Raw genomic sequence first — 23,134 nt, 5'->3', positions numbered from 1 at the left:
TGCCCAAGAAGGACACAGGCTTGTGTCCTATCTTGGATCGCAGGAACGTCAACCGCTTCCTCTGGAAGGAGAAGTTCAAAATGTTGCCGCTAACTCAGGTCCTGTCTACCCTCGACCCTGGAGACTGTATGGTAGGGTTGGACTTGCAGGATGCTTATTTTCACATCCCCGTCCTGTCGGCCCACGGGCTTAACCTGTGGTTCACGGTGGGCCACAAGCAATATCAGTTTACCAGTTTTCAGCACCCCTGAGGTGTTCACGATGGTGATGGCCGCAGCTCATCTGCGCAGATCAGGCATTCCAGTCTTCCCCTATCTCGATGACTGGCTTCTGAAGGCGGACTCGCATCAGGCAGTCGTTTCCCACCTCCAGACTATGGCGGACCTCCTGCATTCGCTGAGTTTCACTATGAGCGCGGGGAAGTCACACCTGACTCCCTCTCAGAAGCTTGTTTTCATCGGAGCGGTTCTGGACCCGACGCAGTTTCGTGATTATCCTCCCGAGCAGCGAGTCCGGGATATCTGATAGAGACAGCTAGCCGCAGATTCCTTTACTTAGAATATCCCCAGGCGTCAGACTGGATCCGGAAAACTCTGTGCAGCAGCACCTCTGCGTGCCGGGGGATGGTGCCACATGGCTCCACCGTGACGTTGTCCACGGACGTGACGTCAGTGGAGCCATATAAGCCCCCCCTTGGCGCGCAGATGTCAGCTTTTCTTCTTTTCTACGTCCCACCGCGGATCCAGGGAAACCCGTTTTTCAGGCCTTCTTGACACCTTCGGCGTCACAGAACAGTGTGCGATGGCTTTGGGATTCAAACCGTGTGACACCTGTACGCAGCAGATGTCTGTCACGGATCCGCATGCAATATGTATGTGGTGCCTGGGAGTGCACCACAACTCCGAAGAGTGCAAATAGACCCCTTCCAGGCCAGGTTATTAGATGTTTTGCTGTCAGTTCTCTCCCTTGTCCAGCAAGGCTTTGTGTGGGGCATGGTTAAAGGGTATCTTTGGCTCTTTCAGCATTTTCACGACTGGTGGATCCACCCTCATTGTTTTCAGACCCATCTTATGATGCTGCATTCTCCCTTAGTTATGCCGCAGTGGATCCTCACATATTTGAGGTGCATTCCCTTTGAGCTGTTGCCTAGCTGCATAGCTGTCCATTGCGGCTTCTCACCCTAGTTACCATAAAATCAGCAATGCAGGCGAGTGAGCTCCAAGCTCTCTGTGTCAACCCGCTGTATGCCACTTCTTCCTGCAAACTCGCCATCCTTTCTCCCAAAAGCAGTTCCCCGTTGGTCAAACCATAACCGTACAAGAGTTCTATGCTCTGCCTCATCCCTCTTAAGGAGGAGGACAGACTCCATCTCCCCAACCCCAAAAGAGCACTGAGATTTTACATTGATCGTACCTGAGCCCACTGAGTGGAAAATCAGCTATTTGTTGGGTTCGTGGGAGCAAGGAGTGTAAAGCTGTGCAGAAAAAGACCATCTTGTGCTGTATAGAGCTCTGTATCAAGATCTGCTATGCATTGGCCAAGAAGCAGGAGGGGCTCTGAGCTCATTCTACAAGAACCAAGGCTGTTACCACTGAGTTTGCATATGGACATGGCCCTAGACATTTGTCAGGCATCGCTGTGGGCATTCCGCCATACATTCATAAAGCACTACTATCTTCACAGCCAGAAAGGTACGATTTCTCCCACTTGGCCATACAGGACTTTTTGGTTTAAGCTAATTCACAGACTTACCTCAGAATAGGTATTGCTTTGGTATCTATTCAAAAGGTGAGAAATCTATGGTTAGAAGTCTCTATTAGAAGAACATAGTACTTACAGTCTGTAACGCTCTTTTTGGTAAAGACTTTATCTATCTAGTGATTCCTGCCACCTTCCCCACTCTGTGGATTGAACTCTGTCCTCTAAAGATATCTCAAGTCTAGGAATCTGCACACTCGTTGATGCTAATTTGCTTTTGGTGCTCCGCATCTGTGGGTGTGGACAAACTCGAAAGCAACTGAAGTCAGTGCGTGGGAATCGTACCCATGTTGGCTCTGCATTTCATTTCCAGAGCGGAATAGCATCAGTGTGGAGCTGCATGGCTCCCCTGGCGGTGTGCAGAGGTACTGCTGAAAAGTTTCCAGATCCAGTATGAGGCCTGGCTAAGTATTTAAAAGTTGAGGAATCTGCGGTTAGAAAGAGTTTCTAACAGAAAGATTGTTACCAAAGGTAAGTAACTTGTTCATTCAGATTATGTCCACCCGTTTCCAAATAGTTTTTTTGTATTAGCTGCTTTAATTCAGACACCATTTAAACCTATTTATAAAGTATCGATTTAACATTTTATCTTTGAAGACTGCATTATCCAGTATTAGGGTATCTTTCATATATTCACATGCCTGAATCATTCCCCGTCGTCGGGATGGGAGTCCCCGCTACATAAATAAAGTAATGTCTCATTAGACATATAGAGTTATAGGCCAGGAGCCTTACATTAGTAACATATCCAAGTCCTTTTGTAAAAAGGACCAAACTCTAGAAAAGAACCAATCATCTATCACCACCCTCTGGAACCTTCCTGGAAGGAGCTCTAGTCCCTCAGATTTTCTACCGCACGTTGTGCTAAGGGAGTCTCCACTGAGTTCTGCTCAATTTTCCTTGTTTCTGGATTTCCAGTGATTTTTTTCTTCACCATTCCTTCTTCTGTGTGAAGTTCTCAATATCTTCATGGCAGATACTCCTAAGAAAGGTCTTTTTAGGCCCTGTGCTTCTTGTGGTAAAAAGAGGCTTCATGTCGACGACCAACTCAAAGACTGCCTCTACTATCTTTGCCCGAAAGGTATGTCGTACCTTTTCTTCAAAGACCCGCAAGGACCGGGCGAGACGCCTTTTAATTTGGCTACAGAGACTTAAGGACAAAGATCAAGCTTTGTCTTCTGAAGAGAGTGAGGACTCCTCCAAATCTTCAAGATCCTCTCAAAAAAGGCCCAGAGTTACTTCTCCAGGACCTTCGTCACAGCCTCCTCAAAAGAAGACGCACAAACATTCTTCAGAGGCACACTTAAGGCTTTACCAGCAAAGGTTCCTCAACAGGAGGTTCTACACACCTTTAAGAAGCCTAGGTCCACCTCTTCGACGACTGCCTCGTCGACCATGGCTTCGATGGTGAGGAAATTCCCGTCTACAGCTGTGGGAGTGACCTCGTCGACGACGACTGTCTCTACCTCTTTGGCATCCTCAGCATCGTCCACGTCCACAAGGACGACTTCATCGTCGACGGCTGTTAAACCTGTATTGTCGACGATAAAAATTAAGAAATCATCGTTGATGTCCAAGCCAGCGTCGACGCTTCGATCGCCGACGAGCGCGTCGACGCCTGCACCAACGAAGAATGTTCCGTCGACGTCTACTCCGTCGACGACAAAGGCTCCGTCGACGACGACGACACCGTTGACGAGGGCTCCGTTGACGACGACGACACTGTCGGCGAGGGCTCCATCAACAACACCGTCGACGACAGCTCCGTCGACGGGAGCTTCATCGACGTTACCTTCAATTGTGTCCGTCGGTGCTTCACCATCGACGACTACACCGACGACGGACTCGTCATCCCAGAATCCAGAGTAGAAAGTGTGTATGTCCATCTTAAAATAACAAAACGCACGTTGACATCTGCCCTAACTGCTCCTAGCAGAGTCCAGGCATTACCTCCGACTCACCTTTTGGAAGAGGAGGCTCAGACGATGGCAGTATGTTCAGAACTGCTACAAGTACTTCTTAACTGCATGTCAAGTACCAAGACAGTTCGGACTATGACGAGCAAGAACCAGAAGACCAGACATACTATCCTGACGACAGCCATCCTCCCAACCTCCCATGGTTTGTCTACCTGCGTCCTTGGTTTCTGACCTCCAATTTCTGATTACTGATTACAAGCAGAGATTTCCTACTTCTGCTACGTCTCCTGCTCCAGTTGTCTCTCCCCCGCCAAGGCCACAGCCTCCACCTCTACCTCCACAGTCTGTGCCTGTCATGCTACCACCTCCACCTTCCATGGATGATGAGGAGGATGATCAACAAGAGGAAGGAGAACTCCATGATTCCCAATCGACTCATGATGAGTGGGATGATTATGCTATCCCGTGTCCAGCGTCCCTGGTGCCTACTCAAGCTGATTCGCCTCCTGAGGATATCGGGGTTTTCATAATGTCTTGGAAAGGGCTGTATAACGTTTCCAGATCCCTATGCCTTCTCACCAGCAGGATTGGTTCCTTTATGACTTCAACACCTTGGCTGCTATGACTTTTCCCCTCCTGTGCTGATTGATTGATAATCCCATTGTTCATGACGAGCTCAGCTCGTCATAAGCACAGCTCCAGTGTGCCTCATGACGAGCTGAGCTCGTCATGAGCATGGAAGGGGTTAAGGAACCTTTTAAGAAGTCTGTAAGATCCGTGCCCATTATAGACTACATCTGTGATCAGGGTGTTAAAATAATGCACAACCCATCTTCGGTTCCCCCAGTGTTACCTCGGCTAGACAAAAAATACAGAGCTCCGGACACCGCTCCAGCCTGCCTTACCGGACATTCCAGGCCTGATTCCGTCATCACTCAGGCTGCTCAGCGGAAATCTAAAAACCCTTCTGCTCCTCTGTCCGCTCGTCCAGACTAGGAAGGCAGACGACTTGACAATATTGGGAAACGTTTTTCTTCCATGTCTGCATTAACAGTGCATGCGATTAATTCCTTAGCGTTATTAGGGCACTATAACAGGCAGATGTGGGCAGACATTGCTCCATACTTGGGGGCCTTGCTGGACAATCCGAAGGAAGAAGCAAAGAAGATCTTGCTGGAGGGCGAACGTTCAGCTTCCGAGATCATAGATTGTGCAATGGATATTGCCTCTACTGGTGTCCGCCAACTAGCTGGCGCTGCCGTACTATGATGCCAAGGTTGGCTGAAGGCGACGTCTTTCCGGCCGGAAGTCCAGACAAAAATTCTGGACATGCCCTACCCTACGATGGTCAGCTTCTTTTTGGCACGCATATTGATGAAGCTCTTCAGGGCATAAAAAAGGATACCGACACGGCTGGGGCTTTGGGTACCCTTCAATTTAAGAACCCTCCTTTTCGTGGCTCAAGGGGTAGAGGTCAATCTTCCACCAGAGGAGACTACCAACACTATCGGTCTTCCTATTCCTCCTCCAACCAAGAATATCAACCACAATACCAACAACGTCAACAACAGCAATCCTCTTACAATAAGGCCTTCTTTCAAGGAAAGGGAGGATGACAGAAGGACGCTGCTCGGCGGCAATGACTTTTCTCTACCGCCGGTCTCCATTTCCTCTCCACCTTCCAAATTAGGAGGAAGGATTTCCCATTTCTTACACAATTGCAAACAAATAACAATGGACCGTTGGGTTTTTCAACTGATACAATTTGGACATTCACTGGAGTTCCTTCGCAATTCCTCCCCAGACCCCTCCTCGACCTATGATTCACAAAAATCCATGCCTTTTACTCCTGGAACTTTCACTCATGCTCCAGAAGGGAGCTATAGAAAAGGTTCCTCTTCGTCAACGGGGGAAGGGGTTTTACTCCCGTTTTTTCCTGGTGCGCAAAAAGGACAAGAAATGGAGACCAATCCTAGACTTGAGAGGTCTCAACAAGTTCTTAAAGAAACAGTTGTTTTGCATGGTTACCATCCAAGAAGTGCTGCAACTTCTCAACGCAAAGGACTACATGGTGTCTTTGGATCTTCAAGATGCCTATTTTCATATCCCTATCCACAGGAATCACAAAATGTTTTTGAGGTTCGTCGTGGCAGGCAGACATTACCAATTCCGAGTCCTGCCCTTCAGACTCAAGTCCGCTCCATGCATTTTTACTAAATGCCTTTCTCCAGTGGCTGCTTATCTCAGGCAGCAACACCATCAGGTCTTTCCCTATCTCGACGACTGGCTCGCCAAGGCACATTCTCTAGACAGCGCGACCTGGTCTTCCAAAGCCTATCTACAGCTTTTCAGTCGCCTGGGACTCACTCTCAATCAGGACAATTCTGTGCTCCAACCTTCTCAGCGGATATCCTTCCTGGGTGCTACTCTCGACACAACCCAGAAGAAAGCTTTCCCGTCACAAGAGCGACAGAACAAACAACTTCATTTGGCAAACCGCATAGAATCCACAAAGTCTCTATCAGTACGCCTCTTCAAATCCCTTCTCGGAATGATGTTGTCCTATATTCTGCTAGTTCCTTACTGTTGCCTCCACATGTGCCCTCTCCAAAAAGCATTGTTGGCTCAATGGATTCAATCCGAAGGATCCTTCAACGATGTCATTCAGGTGACCCTTCAGATGGTCACTGCTCTGCAGTGGTGGACTCGTCCACGGAATCTTTCTCAAGGCCTGCCCTTCTTGCTCCAAGCTTCTCCACAAATCATCACAACAGATGTGTCCCTGGAGGGTTGGGGAGCTTTCCTCCAAGAGCTCCGAATCAGTGGAAAGTGGCCTCCTTTCGAACGGAAGCTTCACATAAACCTCCTCGAGCTGCAAGCTGCCTATCTGGCTCTCCTTGCATTCCTTCCCAGGATCAAAGGTTTTCTAGTGCTTGTCCGGACTGGATCTGGCTGCTTCTCCACAACATTTCCCTTCAAGTGGAATATGATCCAGGAACAGACAACGTACTTGCCGATTCACTAAGCAGGCATCAAACAACATGTCACAAATGGGAACTGAACCAGCGGACTCTTGACCGCATATTCTCCCAGTGGGGCACTCCTCTCTTGGACCTATTTGCTACCAAGCAGAATGCCAAATTCCAAAACTTCGCAAGCTGGCATCCCACACGAGGATCTTTAGGGAATGCATTTTCGATCGCATGGTTCAACGTCTTTGCATACGCTTTTCCACCGATTCCCCTAATTCCCAGGGTCCTCAGGAAGTTGAAGGCAGAACCCTGCACGCTAATCCTAATAGCTCCTGCGTGGCCGCTCCAGCATTGGTTCATGGAGCTCCATCTTCTCTCCCTGGAACCGCCGATCCCTTTGAAACCGTTTCCTATTCTCCTCACAATGAACCGGGAACAAGTCCAACATCCGGATCCAGCACCTCTCAAATTATCGGCTTGGCTGCTGAGTTCCGAGAGTTCCATGGCCTAGACATTCCTCCGTACTGCAGGGCAGTTCTGGCTCGTGCTCGAGCCGACAGTACTAATAGAACATATTCCTTAAAATGGAAGAGGTTCTGCATCTGGTGTAAGTCGGCAAACATACACCCTCTTTCGTCTTCTCCAGAACAAATATTGCCTTACCTTCTCCATCTGGTGACTTCAGTTCTTGCTCACGCCTCTATTAAAGTTCACCTGGCAGCTATATCTCGTTTCAGGAGATCTTCTGCAGGTCCTTCTCTTTGGTCTAGTAGGCTGATTAAACAATTTCTCAAAGGCCTATTCAGGACTTTTCCTCCCATCAAATCTCTGCCTCCCACTTGGCAACTCAACACAGTTCTTCCTCAGCTTATGAAACACCCTTTTGAGCCGATCTACAGAGCTGATCTTAAATACCTTTCTTGGAAGATGGCACTCCTTCTAGCCCTTACCTTAGCAAGGCGAGTAAGTGAGCTTCTGGCATTTTCAGTTCAAGACCCTTTCCTTCAGTTCAAACATGACAGGGTTGTACTGCGAACTAATCCTACGTTTGTGCCCAACTTCACTTTCACCTCAATGAGCCTATAGTCTTATGGACCTTTTTTACAAATCATCAAACACCGGCAGAAAGAGCTCTACACTCTCTGGACCTTAAACGCTGCCTTAAATTCTACCTTGACAGGATAAAGTCGTTCCGCAAATCCAACCAACTCTTTGTGGCTTACAGTAGACCTAGGAAAGGTCTTTCACTTACTAACCAAAGTATCTCTCGGTGGATCTCTGGAGCTATTACTTTCTGTCACCAGCTAGCGGGTCAACCCTTGCGTTCCAAGGTTCAAACCCATTCCACTAGGGTGGTTTCTAACTCCATGGCACTCTTTGCAGGTGTGCCTATCACAGACATTTGCAGAGCGGCAACATGGAAGACGCCGCATACATTTACCAAGCATTACTGCTTGGATACGGAACTCATGAAGGGTGCTGCAGTGGGACAGGCGGTGCTACGTCATCTATTTCAATAGACGTGAGACTTCTTTTCATCCCACCATCCTTGCTTTTATATGCACATTTCTTTATTGTGTTCTTTAATGGTTTCTTTGATTGCAGTTTGGTACTTTCTATGTTTCACATTGATATGTTATTAAACGGTGAATTTGTATATGCTGTGTCATCCGAAATTTGCTTATCATTGCTTTCTACTCTGATTCAGACATGTAAATCAATGAAAGATACCCTACTACTGGATAAGAAATGTGTTACTTACCTGTAACTGCAGTTATCTAGTATTGGTATCTTTCATAGATTCACATGCAACCCACCCACCTCCCCTGGAAGGGCTCACCTAGTTCTCTCAGTGATACACCTTCTTAGCACTGTGCTTACTAAAATCTGAGGGACTAGAGCTCCGTCCAGGAAGGTTCCAGAGGGTGGTGATAGCTGATTGGTTCTTTTCTAGAGTTTGGTCCTTTTTACAAAAGGACATGGATATGTTACTAATGTAAGGTTCCAGGCCTATTACTCTATATGTCTAATAAGACATTACTTTATTTATGTACCGGGGACTCCCATCCCGACGACGGGGAATGAATCAGGCATGTGAATCTATGAAAGATACCAATATTGGATAACTGCAGTTACAGGTAAGTAACTCATTTCTTCCTGCTATCCATTACAGTGACTTTCAGAAGTGCACCTGTAGTCTGTTACAAGCGGGTGAGTGTTACTCTGCCTTATTTTGCCCTCTGAATGCCTTTCTGCGGAAGGACAAATTAAAAATGCTAGTGCTGACACAAATCCTCTCTGCTCTTGAGTCAGAGAACTGGATGGTGTCCTTGGAGCTTCAGGATGTGTGTTTTCCTGCCATCCCACACATGCTACCTGTGGTTCAAAGTAATTCAGGAGCATTTTCAGTTTGGTGTGCTCCGCATCGGCCTCACCAGCACCTCTCGGGTGTTCATGAAAGTGATGGCAGTAGTCACTACCCACCTTTAAGGTTGGGGATTAACGGATGTCCCCTACATCAAGGACTGGCTGTTGAAGGCGGGCTTGCCACAGTCAGCCATTGACTACCTCCTGACGATGGCTAACCTCACGATCAACCAGCTGAAATTGGTCCTGACTCGTCTCCATTTATTGGAGCTATCACGTGTGCAGTCCAGTTCAGGGCCTTCTCTTTGCTCCAACGAGTCCAGGACATTCACACTATGATCCAGATGTTTCAGGCTTGTTCTCGTATCTGGGTGAGAGCAGCAGAGGCTTTTTGGTCTCTAATCTCTTGCATCCTCCTTGTCGATTACAGTATATACCGGGTCTACAATGGAATCCGAAACTACAGAGGGCTAAGCTTCAAAGAAATCTATTACATGCCATCTTGACTTTGCAGGAGATCAGCAGTGGTGGCTGCTCAAACCCAACTGGGCAAGCGGCGAGCACCGCCCCCTACCAACCCCAGATCTGATGGTGGCGACGGATGCATCACTGCTGGGTGTGGGACGTTATCTGAGGAAGGTGAAGATCATCAAACTCTGGTCTCCATTGAAAGCCCAGCTCCATATCAGTCTGTTTGAGTTAAGGGCCATTTGTCTAGCTCTGAAGGATGTCTTGCTGTCCATCATAGAGAAGCTAATGCAGACTCTTATGGACTATACCACTGCCACATGCTATTGTAACAAGCAGGGCTTTGCGCACTGTACCAGGATGTTCTTTGTCTTTGAAGATTATTGAAGCGTCTGGGCATCCTTGAGCTAAGCAGGCGGCACCAGGCAGATCACAAATGGCGTCTCATCCTGAGGTGGCACATGTCATCTTCCGGCAGTGGGGAGAACCCTAGATATTTTCACTACTGTTGAGATGTGCAGTGTCAAAAGATTTGCAAGTTGGAGTTTCTGTGAGAATACTCGCTAGTAGATCCATTCCAGTTGGAATGGAACACAGGACTCCTATGCACTCTTCTATATGCTTTCCTGTTCTGCCCCTCTTTCTCTGAGTTCTCAAAAAGATCAGAAATTACTGGGGCCAATTCATCCAAGTGGCTGGGGATTGGGCTAGAAGGGAGCAGTACCTGGAACCTCTGGGGATGAGCATCTGCCTTCCAATCAGGCAAGCGCTTTAAGAGGCTCTTCTGTTGCAGCAGCAGAGTAGGGTCTTAGCAAAATCTACACCTTCATACGTGAATATTGAGCAACAGCAGTTGGCTTCATTGTATCCACCACCTGAAGTACTGGGTATGATCTTCGTCGCTAGCCGCTCCTCCACCAAGTCCATTTATACTTGGTGCTGGGATGAATTTGTGGCCTGGTGTGGTATCTGCAAGTTTGCCCCTTTACAAGCCAAGTTGTCGGATGTTCTTTTGTTCATTTTGTATTTGGCCCAGTGATGCCTTGCAGTGGGCAATAGTTTAGGTTACTTGCCAGCCCTTTTGGCCTTTCTACGTTTGCCGTACCAACCATCCTTGTTTAAATTTCCAGTTATAGTGAGGCTTATAAAAGTTTTGACACACATTTTTTATGGATACTTCCAACCACAGATTCTTCACTCTTTGTACACCCCAAACCAGATAGGATCTGGAGATTTTTCTTAGCAACTCTTCCCCTCGCTGGTAGGTGACCTCAGGCCACTCTGTGTCGGTTCCGTCCCACCTTGTCAGTGACGTTAGTACCTCTCTTTTAGTGCCTTCCGGATGTTACTACTTCATTTTTGTCACCTGACAGAAGACTTATCTCATAATGTTCCACTGTTCAAGGGTTATGTTTCCCCCCCAAATCACAGGTTTACCTCTTGTAAGGATTGCCACAAACAGATGTTGGTGATGGACCCTGATGAGGTCGGTCCCTGGTGCTTGGACTCCTCTTATGACTTGATATTGTGAGGTGACGGTGCTAGGATGAATCCACAAGGTCAAACCACATTGCTGAGCATTACAGGAAACTTTTTCCCTGTTGAAGTTGAGTGCACAATGCGTTCTCATTCTTGTGACTATTCCCAAGAGAGGTTTTCGTCCCACTCCAAATCCTCAGGTAATTCAAAGTAAAAACATAGGAAGTCGAAAGGTGACTCACTCTGTTCTGGCCACTCTCATCAAGAGAAATTTGATGGATGTCAGGGTCAATGGCAGCTGCCACCAATATAAAGTGATAGGGCGGCAGGGGGGGTTCAAATAAAAATAAGATCACTTACCTGCTGTGCCACTCACACTGCCGGCAGACTTGTTGCTCCTCTCGTCCTGGAAGTGGATGTGCCTCAAAGCACAGGCTCCTCACCCAATCCAGAAGCTGCTCTTATGCTATACTTAGCATGAAAGCAGCACCAGGGTTAGTCTGAACAGCCTGGTGTGCTGCTCAGACAGTGCCTGGGAGCCTGTAGTGTTTCTCCAACCCAGCTGTGCAACACATCTGGGTCGGAGAAACCTAAAAGCGCATGTCTATTTGGCCAGCCTAAGACGGCCGGCCGAAGTGACATACACACTTATAAGTGCCCACCACTGCTCCTCCCTGCCATGGTCCGGCACTCTCCCCCCCCCCGCCCGCCCCCCCCACCCTACTCCATCAGCTTCCCTCGGCATCGGCTTGGCTTCACAGACAATGATAAATAGAATGATGATAACATTCTTTTATTATCATTTTATTTATCACTGTCTGGCTCTGCGCAGTGGGGCGACGATCCTCCGCCATAACGATGGAGCTGCCTCTCATCAGGGTACCTCTCTGTCCATATCTCCTGCCATGGAACCGATTCCCCAGCTAATCCTCATTCAGTCCATATTCCAGGGCATTGCCCCAACAGATACAAGCCTTCATGGAAGCTATGTTTGCATCTTTGATCCCTCTGGCACACTTCTTGGCCCCACGGATCCAAGGAGCCCTCCATTCTGGTTATCGCCAGTAGATCAATCCTCAGCGCCAACAGTTCTTCTTGACCCCCATTACAATGTGCACCATAGGTTTAAGCTGATGCCTGCTTCGACTCTTTATTCGGTGCCAATATCTGCACTGGAGACCTAGATATTGACACCACTGGTGCTGGAGGAAGATCCCATAGTCCTATTGGACTTGTGAGCGAATCCACCTCAATCTCGGTCGCATTGCGGCCAACTCAGACCCAACCCCAATTAAACTCAGAAGGAATGCTTCCATTGCCAAAACCCTTTTCAGACCTGGAGCCACATGACGATGATGATGCCGAGGGATCGCATCTTTATGATGAGGAAAGTCTATTTCTGGACCTCCAGTAGGCCAGTGGCATGGACACTTTTCCTGATATGGGCTACAACTTGCCACCTGCCCCTTTCACAGAGGAACTGGCAGCCTTTTCAATGGTGATGAAGAGGGTGGCAGAAGTCCTTGACCTCCAGCTGTCTTCAGTCAAAATAAAAACAAATGTCTTCATGGAGGTCCCGTAACCATGGCAAGCCACCTCTGAGCTATATCACCCGGTAAATACAGCCCTCACAAACACTCTTCTGGACACCCAGACGAGGCCAGGATTTTGTCCTCCTGTTACTAGACAGATTGCAAGACAACAAAGGCCAGCACTGGGGGACACATCTTTCTTCCTTTAGCACCCCACACCAGAGAGCTTAGTGGTTCAAGCCTCTGCTAGTAGGTTAAACTCAAATGTGTTTCCCTCTAATCCACTAGAGAGTCCTAACACATGGAGACTTTAGGGATGTGGATGTTCTCCTTTGCCAGTCTTGCCCTAACGGCTGTGAATTTGAGTTGCCTCCTGGGGCACTACTCGCACCCGTTGTGGGACATGGTGAGCAAGATCTTTCCTGTAGTCCCTGATTACCTTCATGCCAGACTCCAAGAAATAACACAGGATTGCCAAGACCCGGCAAAGTACATAATTCGGGCAGGCGAAGACACTACAAACTCTTTGGGTAGGGCAGTTGGCAACAGTGTGGTGCTACAGCACCACACATGTATCAGGTTCATAGGCCTTTCGAGTGATGTCCAGGCGTCATTATGGGAATGCCATTTATTGACAACAGTCTCTTTGGGGACAAGGTAGACTAAGGCCTGGTGCTCTTTAAAGAGAGTAAGTCTACGGCATGCTCCCTTGCCTTGCTCAGCCTGTACAGTAGTTTCTGCTGCAATATCATCCCTTTCAATCCTTTGGAAGAGGCATCCAGCAGAGGCAATGCCAAACCTGCCTCCGTAGCAACAGACCTCACAGCCTTTTGAGGCAGTGGTCAGTGATCTGGTTGACAGCGTCCAGGCACACAGGGGCAAAGCACCACCTAATCCCCCACCTTTCCTACTGCCTCCGCTGCAAAACCCCTGTAGTTTGCTCTCAGTGGCACACTGTCACCAGCTTGGAAGTCAGATAAGTTGCTATTTCCACAGGTAGCAAACATCACGTCTGACAAATGGGTGCTTTAATTTGTGCAGAATTGTTACACTTTTCCCTTGTTATCCACCCCTCCTCAACGGGTTCCACTTGTCCATTCTGCAGAAAGATGTCCACGCTGTTCTGGACAATGGAGCCATTGAGAGGATATCGACATCCCAGGTCGGAGCTGGCTGCTACTCCTGTTATTTTCTGGTGCCATAAAAGGATGGAGGACGTTGTCCTATTTTGGATCTTCCCCCTATGACCTTCTTCCTAAAAAAGGACAAGTTTAAGATGATCACTCAGGCCCACGTTCTGTCTTCCCTGGATACATGCAACTGGATGGTGATCAGTGTATTTGCAGGATGCCTACCTCCACAACCCCATCCTGCAGTCCCATTGGTGCTACCTGTGTTTTTGGTAGTCCACGAGCAGTTTCCTCTCTCAGTGCTCCCTTTGTGCATTACCAATTCGCCTCAGATTTTTACAAAAGTGCTGGTGATGGTACCAGCCCATCTTCAGAGGTTGGGTATGACAAGCTTTCCATACCTTGATGGTTGGTTGTTGAAAGTGGGCTTGACCCAAGCAGTTCTGAACCACCTCCAGGTGACAGACAACCTATCACCATCTCTGGGATATTCAGTCAATGTGCTGAAATCACACCTGACTTCTTCACAGACGCTCCCTTCATTAGACCCATTCTGGATACATTGCTTTCTATCCGTATCAACAAGTCTAGGACATTTGGGCTAATATGATGTTTCAACCCTTAATTTGGATCTCAGTGAGAGCACTCTGAGACGTTTAGGCCTCCTGCATCCTGCTAGTAGAGCACACCAGGTGGCACATACAGGCTCTTCAGTGGGCACTGAAGTCTCAGTGGGTTTAACAGCAAGTAAACCTCTCAGATTATATTGAGTTGACAGAGGAGACTTTGAAAGATCTGCAGTGGTGGCTGTTGGACTGCGACCAGAGGCAGACTCCTCTCCCTGCCTCGTCCAGCACTAATGGTCATGGCTGATGCATCGTTGCTGGGGTGGGAAGGTCATGGGTCCTGTTTCAGGTGGCTCTATTCCTCTGGAACTGGTTGAGTTGTCAGGGTATCTCCCTGGTCATGCGACACATGAAAGGAATCTTAAATGTCAGGGCGGACGAACTCGGCTGGTGTTGCCTGGGGATCACAAATGGCAGCCACATTCAGATGTGACACATGGCGTCTTCCAGCAATGGGGAGGAACACAGCTCAATTGTTTAGCCACTACTGAGAATGTGCAGTGTCCAAACTTTTGTGCATTGGAATTCCCACGGCATTTTTCACTCAGATGCTTTTCAGTTGAACTGGAGCCTGGGACCCTTGTACGCCTTCCCGCCTTCACCTCTTCTGCCCACGGTTGTGAAAAAATTCAAGACCAACTGGGCCCAAGTTATCATAGTGGTTACGAACTGTGCCAGGAGACTGTGGTTTCCATATCTTCTAACCATGAGCTTCTGTCCTCCGCTCCAGTTGCATCTTTGGGAAGGCTTTTTGTGGCAGTAACAGGGCAGGGTCCTGCTGCCAAGCCTGCACAATTCATGCCTCCATGCTTGGAGACTGACCATGACAGTTGACTGCCTTAGACCTTCCTTCACAGTTAGCTAATTACATTATGGCAGTCAGGCGTCTTCCCCCAAAACCATCTATGCGGGACGCTGGGAGAATTTTGATGTGTGGTGTACCTCTAGATATACCTAGCCCCTGAGAGTCCAGATATCTGACATCCCCCTATTCTCCCTATCTTCAACCCAGCAAGGCCTTGCTGTGGTCATAGTTAAAGGTTATTTGTCTGCTTTATTCTCTTTTTGCAGTTGCCCGGTCATCCATCTGTTTAAATCACCTATTGCGATGCATTTTCTAAATGGGCTGACCCACATTTCCACCAAAATCTTTTTTGTGATGCCCCAGTGGGATCTAATCCTGGTTCTCACATTTGTGTTGTGCACACCATTTGAGCCAATACACAGTTGCCCACTACAGTTACTAACCTTGAAGGCAGTGTTCCTCATAGTGATTACATTAGCCCATTGAGTGAGTGAGCTACAAGCAGTCTGTCTAGCAAATGTACACCGTCTACTTCCTGCACAAGCTGGTGCTATGGAATAAGGTGGTGTTCCTCCCAAAACCTGCGACGCCTTTCCACACTGGGCACAATTACCCTAATAGAGTTTGTTGCCCTATCGTTTCCATCCAAGGAGGAGGATAGACCCCATCGCTTAAAACCAAAGAGAGTTCTGAGCTTTTACATTGATCACAACAAATACCATGGGATGGATGTTTGGCTTTTTGTGGAGTTCCCTGGGGTGAAGATGGAAAAAGTTGTACAGAAAGAAAACCATCTCCAGATTTATTGTCCTTTGCATAAAGACCTGCTACAGATTTACCAAGAAACAGGCTTTGGTGGGCTTGCAGGCTCATTCTACCAGAGTCAATGCTGCTACCACCGTGCTGGCATGTGGAGTGCCTTTCTTAGACATCTGCCAGGCAGCAATGTGGGTGCCAGTTCATATGTTTATGAAGCACTTCTGCCTGGATAACCAGGACCGACAGAAGGGGCATTTTGCCTGTTAGGTATATGGAAGGCTCAGACCAAACAGTCCTCCAGGATCTGTCACCTGGGGGGGTACTTCTGTGGGATCTATTCACAAGGTGAAGAATCTGTAGTTAGGATCCATCTGACCAAAGTTATTTACTTTCAGTAACACTCTTTTCTGGTGGATACTGTATCTAACTGCATATTCCTCACTGACCCTCCCTCCGCTGCTCTCGGTGGAATTGGCTTCTATTCGTGATTTTAAAAATTTCAGTTAGAGAGCTGTACACCGTCAAATTTGATTAATGAAGCCTCCGTGTCCGATGCGTGGCCAAATATCAGGAAAAACTGCCATTCATGCACAGAAGTGATAGGTACATCTGTTCCAGCTATCACTTCCAGGGCGATGCAGACCCAGCGCGGAGCTACATGTAACCACCCAATGGCATGTGATGGAGTTTCCGAAGAAAATCTCCTGTTGTAGTCTGACACCTGTGTTCTGTTGTTATGTTATATGAATTTGTAAGCACGGCTAATCACCTGTGAGGGTATCTAAACACCTGTGGGTATTCAAAACATGAGAAATCTGCAGCTAGAGTATATAACAGAAAAAAACTTTACCAAATGTAAGTAACTTGTTAGTTTCTTACCACAGTGGGACATTCATTTGGTCTTGAAATTTCTTGTGTGTACTGACTTTTATAGACTCTCTTGCTCAGTGTGATAACTTCAAAGCTTCACGGCGCCATGAGCATTGCGGGCTAAAAGTTTATGGACCCAGTGTGGCACCTGGGGTGTATTCTAGGGTGAAGAGTCTGCAGTTAGTTAAAGAATCAACTAGAAAGAGTATTACTGCTGGTATGTAAAACGTTCATTAATGCTCCAAAGCTTGTACGGCTTTTGGAGCCCTGACTCACAAAGTTACTATGATTGCCTTTCGGCTCTTTGTTTGATGGCCCTCAGCCTCTGCCCAGTTATATACAGTTCTCATTTGATCCGGTGGTGCTCCACTCTGTTCTAATGGACCAATTGTTTTTTTTCACCTAGGATCACCTCAACCGACATCAAGTACCAGATCTGGAAGTTTGGAGTTGTCTTTACAAACAATGTAAGAATAATATGATGTTTTCAGAGAGAAATTTAGGGGTAGGAAAAAGGAGCATATGACAGCTAGAATGAACGTACGACATGAGCTGAAAAAACCCTTCAGAGTGGAAAGGGAAAACTTTAAGGGTTGGAAGAGGGGCATTTCAGATGTGGAAAGAGAGAGCATTGAGTGGAAAGAGTGTATCTTTAGGAAATGAGAAGAGGGTATGTTTATAGGAAAAGGTAATTTTAAGGCTTGGTAATGGGACAATCAGGAATAGGGAGGAAATCTTATGTAACACAAATACTAAGCCAACTTTGAAAAGGAGCCTTCAGTAGTAGGGAAGGAGGGCTTAGTAAGTTTGTACAGAGATCACGTAGGAGATCGAAAAGGATGCCTTTAGAAGTGGTAATGCGCAAAGATCAGAGGTTTGAATAGAGAGCCTTCTTGAGAATCTGTAGGGGTATAAATAGTGTATGCAAGTCTTGCCTTTACATTTTGCATATGTGTTTGTACCCTCCTTCCCACTGCAACTAACCACCTGATCTTCGTTTTGCAGTCCTTCTTGTACCTGGTGTGGTACACGGTTATGTCCCTCTTGGGGCACTACAACAACTTCTTCTTTGCTGCCCACCTGCTTGATATTGCCATGGGAGTGAAGACGCTGCGCACTATCCTTTCATCTGTCACACATAACGGCAAGCAGGTATGGATGTCTGAGAGGGAAAATGAATGGATGCTTGGCAAATGTGGAATCCTTTGAAGAGAGGAGGCTTGGCGGAAACTGAGGCCTAACATGGATAGACTGTCTCTTATTCCATCAGTACACCCTATGTGTGTGGAGCTGTGAAGCTGTATTTCTAGAACCTTACACCAGTGAGGTCCCATGCCTCTGCCTTCTAGCCTTTATCTCCTACGTTCCTATATCTTTTTTTCCTATGCCTTTTAGAAAAGTAGTATGTTTCCACTTATTTCACCTATACTTAGTAATGTCTGACCCTGCAGTTTCTCTCTAAAATTCATAGCTCTTTCGTAGTTCATCAATATGAACAATTGGTTTAATAAAGACAAATAATCAATATCCTCGCATTTTTAATTCTACTCCCACTCCTGGGGCTTGGTGTTTATATGGTTTGTGTTCTATTCTAAGAGTGCCCCAATATTTTCTGTACTTCCTAGTTTATGCATCTATTATATTATCAGTATGGAAGAACAAGGAGTGAATGGTCAGTCTATTGCCTATTCAATGATATCTTATTTCACAAAAATAGCAAGAAGTATTCTCACATTATCTGAACCTTCTTGACGCAGACACTGAAATCGTCTGTAAAACACTCAGGGGCAGAATTACAAGCCCCGTGAGCCACCTTTGCGTCACTTTTCCCATGTTAGAAGTGAAGCAAAAGTGGCGCAAGGTACTTGTAAATATGCCCCTCAGTGTGAATTCTTCATTTCTTCAGCAGCTAGTAGCTCTTGAATCCTGGGTGCTCACTTGAGAAATCAGAAACTATGGGGCTTATTTACAAGCCCCCTACAAAACCAGTTTGTCACTTTTAATTGGGAAAAAGTGACATACCGGCAGCGAAAGGGGCTTTTAGATAAGACCCTTTTGGCTCTTGAGTCACCTGGTATCAAACTCCTTTTGGATATCAGGTCTCTTGAAAACATAATTTCCAATGTATCTCAGACTTTTATAGTCTCTAACTTTGTTTTGATTACAGACCTCTTAGCAGTTCCCTATTGGTCCCTTGATAATTTAACTTCCATTGGTTAGCCTCTCATGTCTGCTAGGCAGATACTGTCCTTTAGACAGACTTGAGTCTCTTGAGGAACTTTTAGCTCTCTACCTCTTGAGAAGTTAGCTCATTTTAGATCTGAGCAGCCCTGGATGTTTCTGATGTTCTTGTAAACCAAAGACTGTACTAAAGTACCTTATGTTTGTTTCCTTTTCGTTTCTCCCCTTATTGCTATATCTTTTTCAATTTATAGCTGATGATGACTGTGGGCCTGCTCGCAGTTGTGGTGTATTTGTACACAGTGGTGGCTTTTAACTTCTTCCGAAAATTCTACAACAAGAGCGAAGATGAGGACGAGCCAGACATGAAATGCGATGACATGATGACAGTAAGTGGGTCGGCCGCACAGATAATCATCTCATTCCCATCCAGCTAATACTTTCTCCTGCGATCATAGCGACCTCTCCCTGATGATGTCAGCATTGAAGACTGTTATTTGATTTCCAGCCTGTGGATCTGTCTTATGATCATATTACTCTACCCTGTTGTTGATGTACCTAATAGAGATCATATCATCGTACATTGCTGGATTCTATTAAAATGTAATTCTTACTGTGCTTACTTTTCCTGATAAGAGATATGTTGTGGTTACCAGATCTCTGTTTTGATACAAACTGACCGTGCCATCGTTTATGTCCTGTTGATTGTCCTTTGCACTCCAGCAAACACATCCAACAGACTTGCCATTAATATCACAAATGAGCTAACAAAAACACAGGTCCTTGTCCACATGTCAGTGTTCATGAGAGTCATTGTCCTAGACCCCTACTGACTTGTGATGTCAGCCACTCCACCTTTTCTTAGAGCAACATCCTTTCTGAAAAACATAGCATGAGTAGTGCTTGTATGCTGGGCAGATTATGTGGCAATGTTATTAGGTTTATTGGTCTACTTTAATTTCTCATTTTGGTTTAGTGATGGGAGTAAATCCTTTTCAGATACAAGTGTCTCCGGTACGTCTTCATGAATGAATGTAACCTGCAACAACCCCTACTGACATCTGCTCCTTACTTTTATTCAACTTTGTTATCAATCTTATTACAGCCTCATTCTCAGTACACCTTACAGGCACATTAATGTAGATCTGTGATCTCGATTGTTCCCTATTGGCAGCACAGTGTCTCAGACTACGCTATCTAGGAAGTACGTTGCCAGGCTTATGGTCTTACCTCTTGGTTCCTCCTATAATTATGTTTACATCTTCTTGACAGTGCTATCTCTTCCACATGTACGTGGGAGTCCGTGCAGGTGGAGGCATTGGTGATGAGATAGAAGACCCAGCCGGAGACGAGTATGAACTTTATCGTGTCATTTTTGACATTACCTTCTTCTTCTTCGTCATTGTCATCCTGCTGGCTATCATTCAGGGTAAGAGTGGGAGCCTGTCTTTGTGCACCCACAATTGTAGTAGAGCATGAGTGTGCACAAGCATGTTAGAGACACCTTAACTGTCAGTATTCATGTTTTGGGAGACAATATAAGGGGTAATGTAAATGTAAATTGATACTTGTATAGCGCACTACTCACCCGCAAGGGTCTCAAGGCGCTTGTACGAATACCGCTGTGGAACCCATCCTGGCTTTCCCTGTGAGGTGTCCACTCCTGGGCACCCCCAAGGTGGAGGCCAGGCATCCTTAACGTTGTGGGGGCCGTTGTGGAGATTAAGCAAGCTATTGCCCAGAGTTGCAGAGTGGGACTCCATGATTGGAATAGGCACCGAGGCGAGAATTATCAGGTCCGTGGAATTTTGAGTCCAAGACCCACCGGGGTGGGGAATTGAACCCTGGTCCCGGGCTAGACCTCTGCATCAGGGTCTGCCGCTCTAACCATTGAGCCACACTTCTCCAGTCTAGAGTGTGTGTGTGTGTGTGTGTGCGTGTGCGTGTGTGTGTGTGTGTGTGCATGTGTGTGTGCATGTGTGTGTGCATGTGTGTGTGCGTGTGCGTGTGTGTGTGTGTGTGTGTGTGTGTGGTCTCTTTATTGCCTTCTAAGCCTCTAAACTAATTACTGTGCTATACGCCATCATTTTCTGTTTGAGCTCACCTGTGCAAAAATAGGGAGGTGCAGTCCTGTAGCATTGGGTGCACGTCCCATGAGACCTTTTTTTGTTTGGTTGGGGAGGGTAGGCAGCTGCAGCTCCTGTGCCGTTTCATTACAGCTCCAAGGCAATTGCAGCAGCAGGTTCATTCCAGTTTTTTCATTTGTCATGTTTTTTCCACTCTATTTGTTTCTGTATTTACTAGGGATATATTTCTTCATTTAGGTCGAGCTCATCAGCAAACATAGTGTCAACACTTTAGTTTGTTAAAACATTATAGAAAGGTTAGATAAACTGTTGCTAAGTGTTGATTTGCCCTTGCGTCAGGTAAGGGCAGTACAGCACTAAAGTCAGATTTACCAAGGAAAGCAAGGCCACCTTGCGGTGCTTAGTAAATCTGAAGTAATGCAAGGCAGTGCAAGTTATTGCCTTGTGTTACTCTGGCCTAGGGTGGCGTCTCATGGGTGGAGCGTTGGTGTTTCCACGCATGAACCTGTGAATTTTGGCGCATTCCCAGATTTACCATTATTGGGAGACCTGGGAATGCGTCACAATGCTACGCCTTCTCACGAGAGGCGTAACAATGACAAATATCTTTATTTTTCCTCGTTTTTTCCTCTTTCCACGGGTGCTGCATTCTGCAGCACACTTAGAAAGGAAAAAGCCTCCGAGGCTCCTTTATGGGCAGGAAGGTGCTCCTTCCTGCACACAATCCTGCCTAAACTGCAGGCACCCTTGCATCTGAGGCAAGGGTGCCTGTGTTGGTGCAAGGCAGCACATTGTGTGCAAGCTAAGGAAAGGACACGAATGTGCCATATAATGTTAAATAGGGCGCCTTCTTGCCCTCTTCTTTTCATGCAGCACAGCAAGGTGTCCTGCTGCGTTGCGTTGCATGAAATTTTGATAAAGCTGAGCCCCAGTGACCCCTTTAGCAAAATTACACGGTTATAATGAGCGTCAACAAGCAACACAAGGAAACACATCCACATATGGAGGGGGTTACAGACAAAAAGCGAAAGGACATCATCACAGAACACGCAGTCTCACAATATAGCACGTTAGTCGGTCACTCTGTGTGCTCAGATATCACATACACTCATTCATTTATGGTAGAGCCTCAAGCACATTTGTAAGAGTCAATGAAAGCTAGCTGAATTTGTTTAAAACCGGAAATTACCTTGAGATAATGTCACGGTCTGAATTTGTTTAACGGAATAAAATATTGCAGCAGAAAGTGTGATTGAATGTTTCCTAGAAAGTGATTCAGTGAGAGTAAATGCTTAAACACATATTTAGTGAATATGTAACAAAACAATGCAATATACATGGCTGAAAGTAACCCACAGTAATCGTACGTAACTTTCTGTGTGCTACTGTTATTTAACAACCTTGCCCCCGTCCTTTCTGTTATTCCACATGCTCCCAACGTATCACTCCTTGCATCACCTACTAACGCAAGCTCCTGCAATCCTTCTTCTCGTGCACACATATCGCATGGGTCTTACTGTCTTGTATTCCTCTGTCTTCTTTAAATCCATACCTTGGCTCTCTGTTTTGTTAACTCTAATTCCTTTCTCTTTTCCCCATGCTCCATTCTATTAGTTTTACATCATTATTTTCTTCCTCTTCTCTCTCCATAAGTTCCTCAACTCTCTCACTTTCTTCTCTTCTTTTGCCTCTTTCCCATTTCCCATTCTCTGTCTCCTTTCATTTCTTCTTTACTCTTAATCATCAATACTCTTCCCTCTCATTTTACCTCAATTTTTTCCTTCTCCTCCATCTCACTCACTCTCACTATCCCCACTTTTTTTCTCCACTCCCCATAACACATCCTTTTTCTTGACTTCCCTTCGTAACTCTCTCCGAATTCTATCCCACCAACTATTATATTTCTCCCTCTCTGTTTTTAGGTCTGATTATTGATGCCTTTGGCGAGCTGAGAGACCAACAGGAGCAAGTGAAGGAAGATATGGAGGTAAACTCTGCCTCCCAAGTTCATTGTAATACTAGGCAATCATCCCTGCTGCTTCTCAGACATAAGCCAAAACCAGACACTCGGTTGCCCGTCCTTGACACTCCTATCCTTCTCTCTGGGCACTCTTCAGCTTCTTCACAGACTCCATTCTAACAGTATTTTGCCATTCCACCTATGTGGCTTTGCCCCTTCCT

The 23,134-nt window shown here is 46.5% G+C and overlaps 1 protein-coding gene across 1 annotated transcript in view; it reads left to right on the top strand.

The window, feature by feature from the left end:
* RYR1 (ryanodine receptor 1) overlaps nucleotides 1-23,134 on the top strand; it is a 1,073,089-nt gene that overhangs the window by 1,025,900 nt on the left and 24,055 nt on the right. The window contains exons 96-100 of the mRNA XM_078661091.1: nucleotides 17,092-17,152; nucleotides 17,691-17,837; nucleotides 19,121-19,255; nucleotides 20,139-20,295; nucleotides 22,876-22,940. Of these exons, the coding sequence (XP_078517217.1) occupies nucleotides 17,092-17,152; nucleotides 17,691-17,837; nucleotides 19,121-19,255; nucleotides 20,139-20,295; nucleotides 22,876-22,940 (565 nt within the window). The remainder of the gene's footprint in view (nucleotides 1-17,091; nucleotides 17,153-17,690; nucleotides 17,838-19,120; nucleotides 19,256-20,138; nucleotides 20,296-22,875; nucleotides 22,941-23,134) is intronic.

The sequence above is a fragment of the Lissotriton helveticus genome, chromosome 9 (genome assembly GCF_964261635.1).
Source record: "Lissotriton helveticus chromosome 9, aLisHel1.1, whole genome shotgun sequence".
NCBI classification, from domain to species: Eukaryota; Metazoa; Chordata; class Amphibia; order Caudata; family Salamandridae; genus Lissotriton; species Lissotriton helveticus.
The sequence above is the reverse complement of the archived record's forward strand: the minus strand, read 5'-3'. Positions and strand labels throughout refer to the sequence as shown.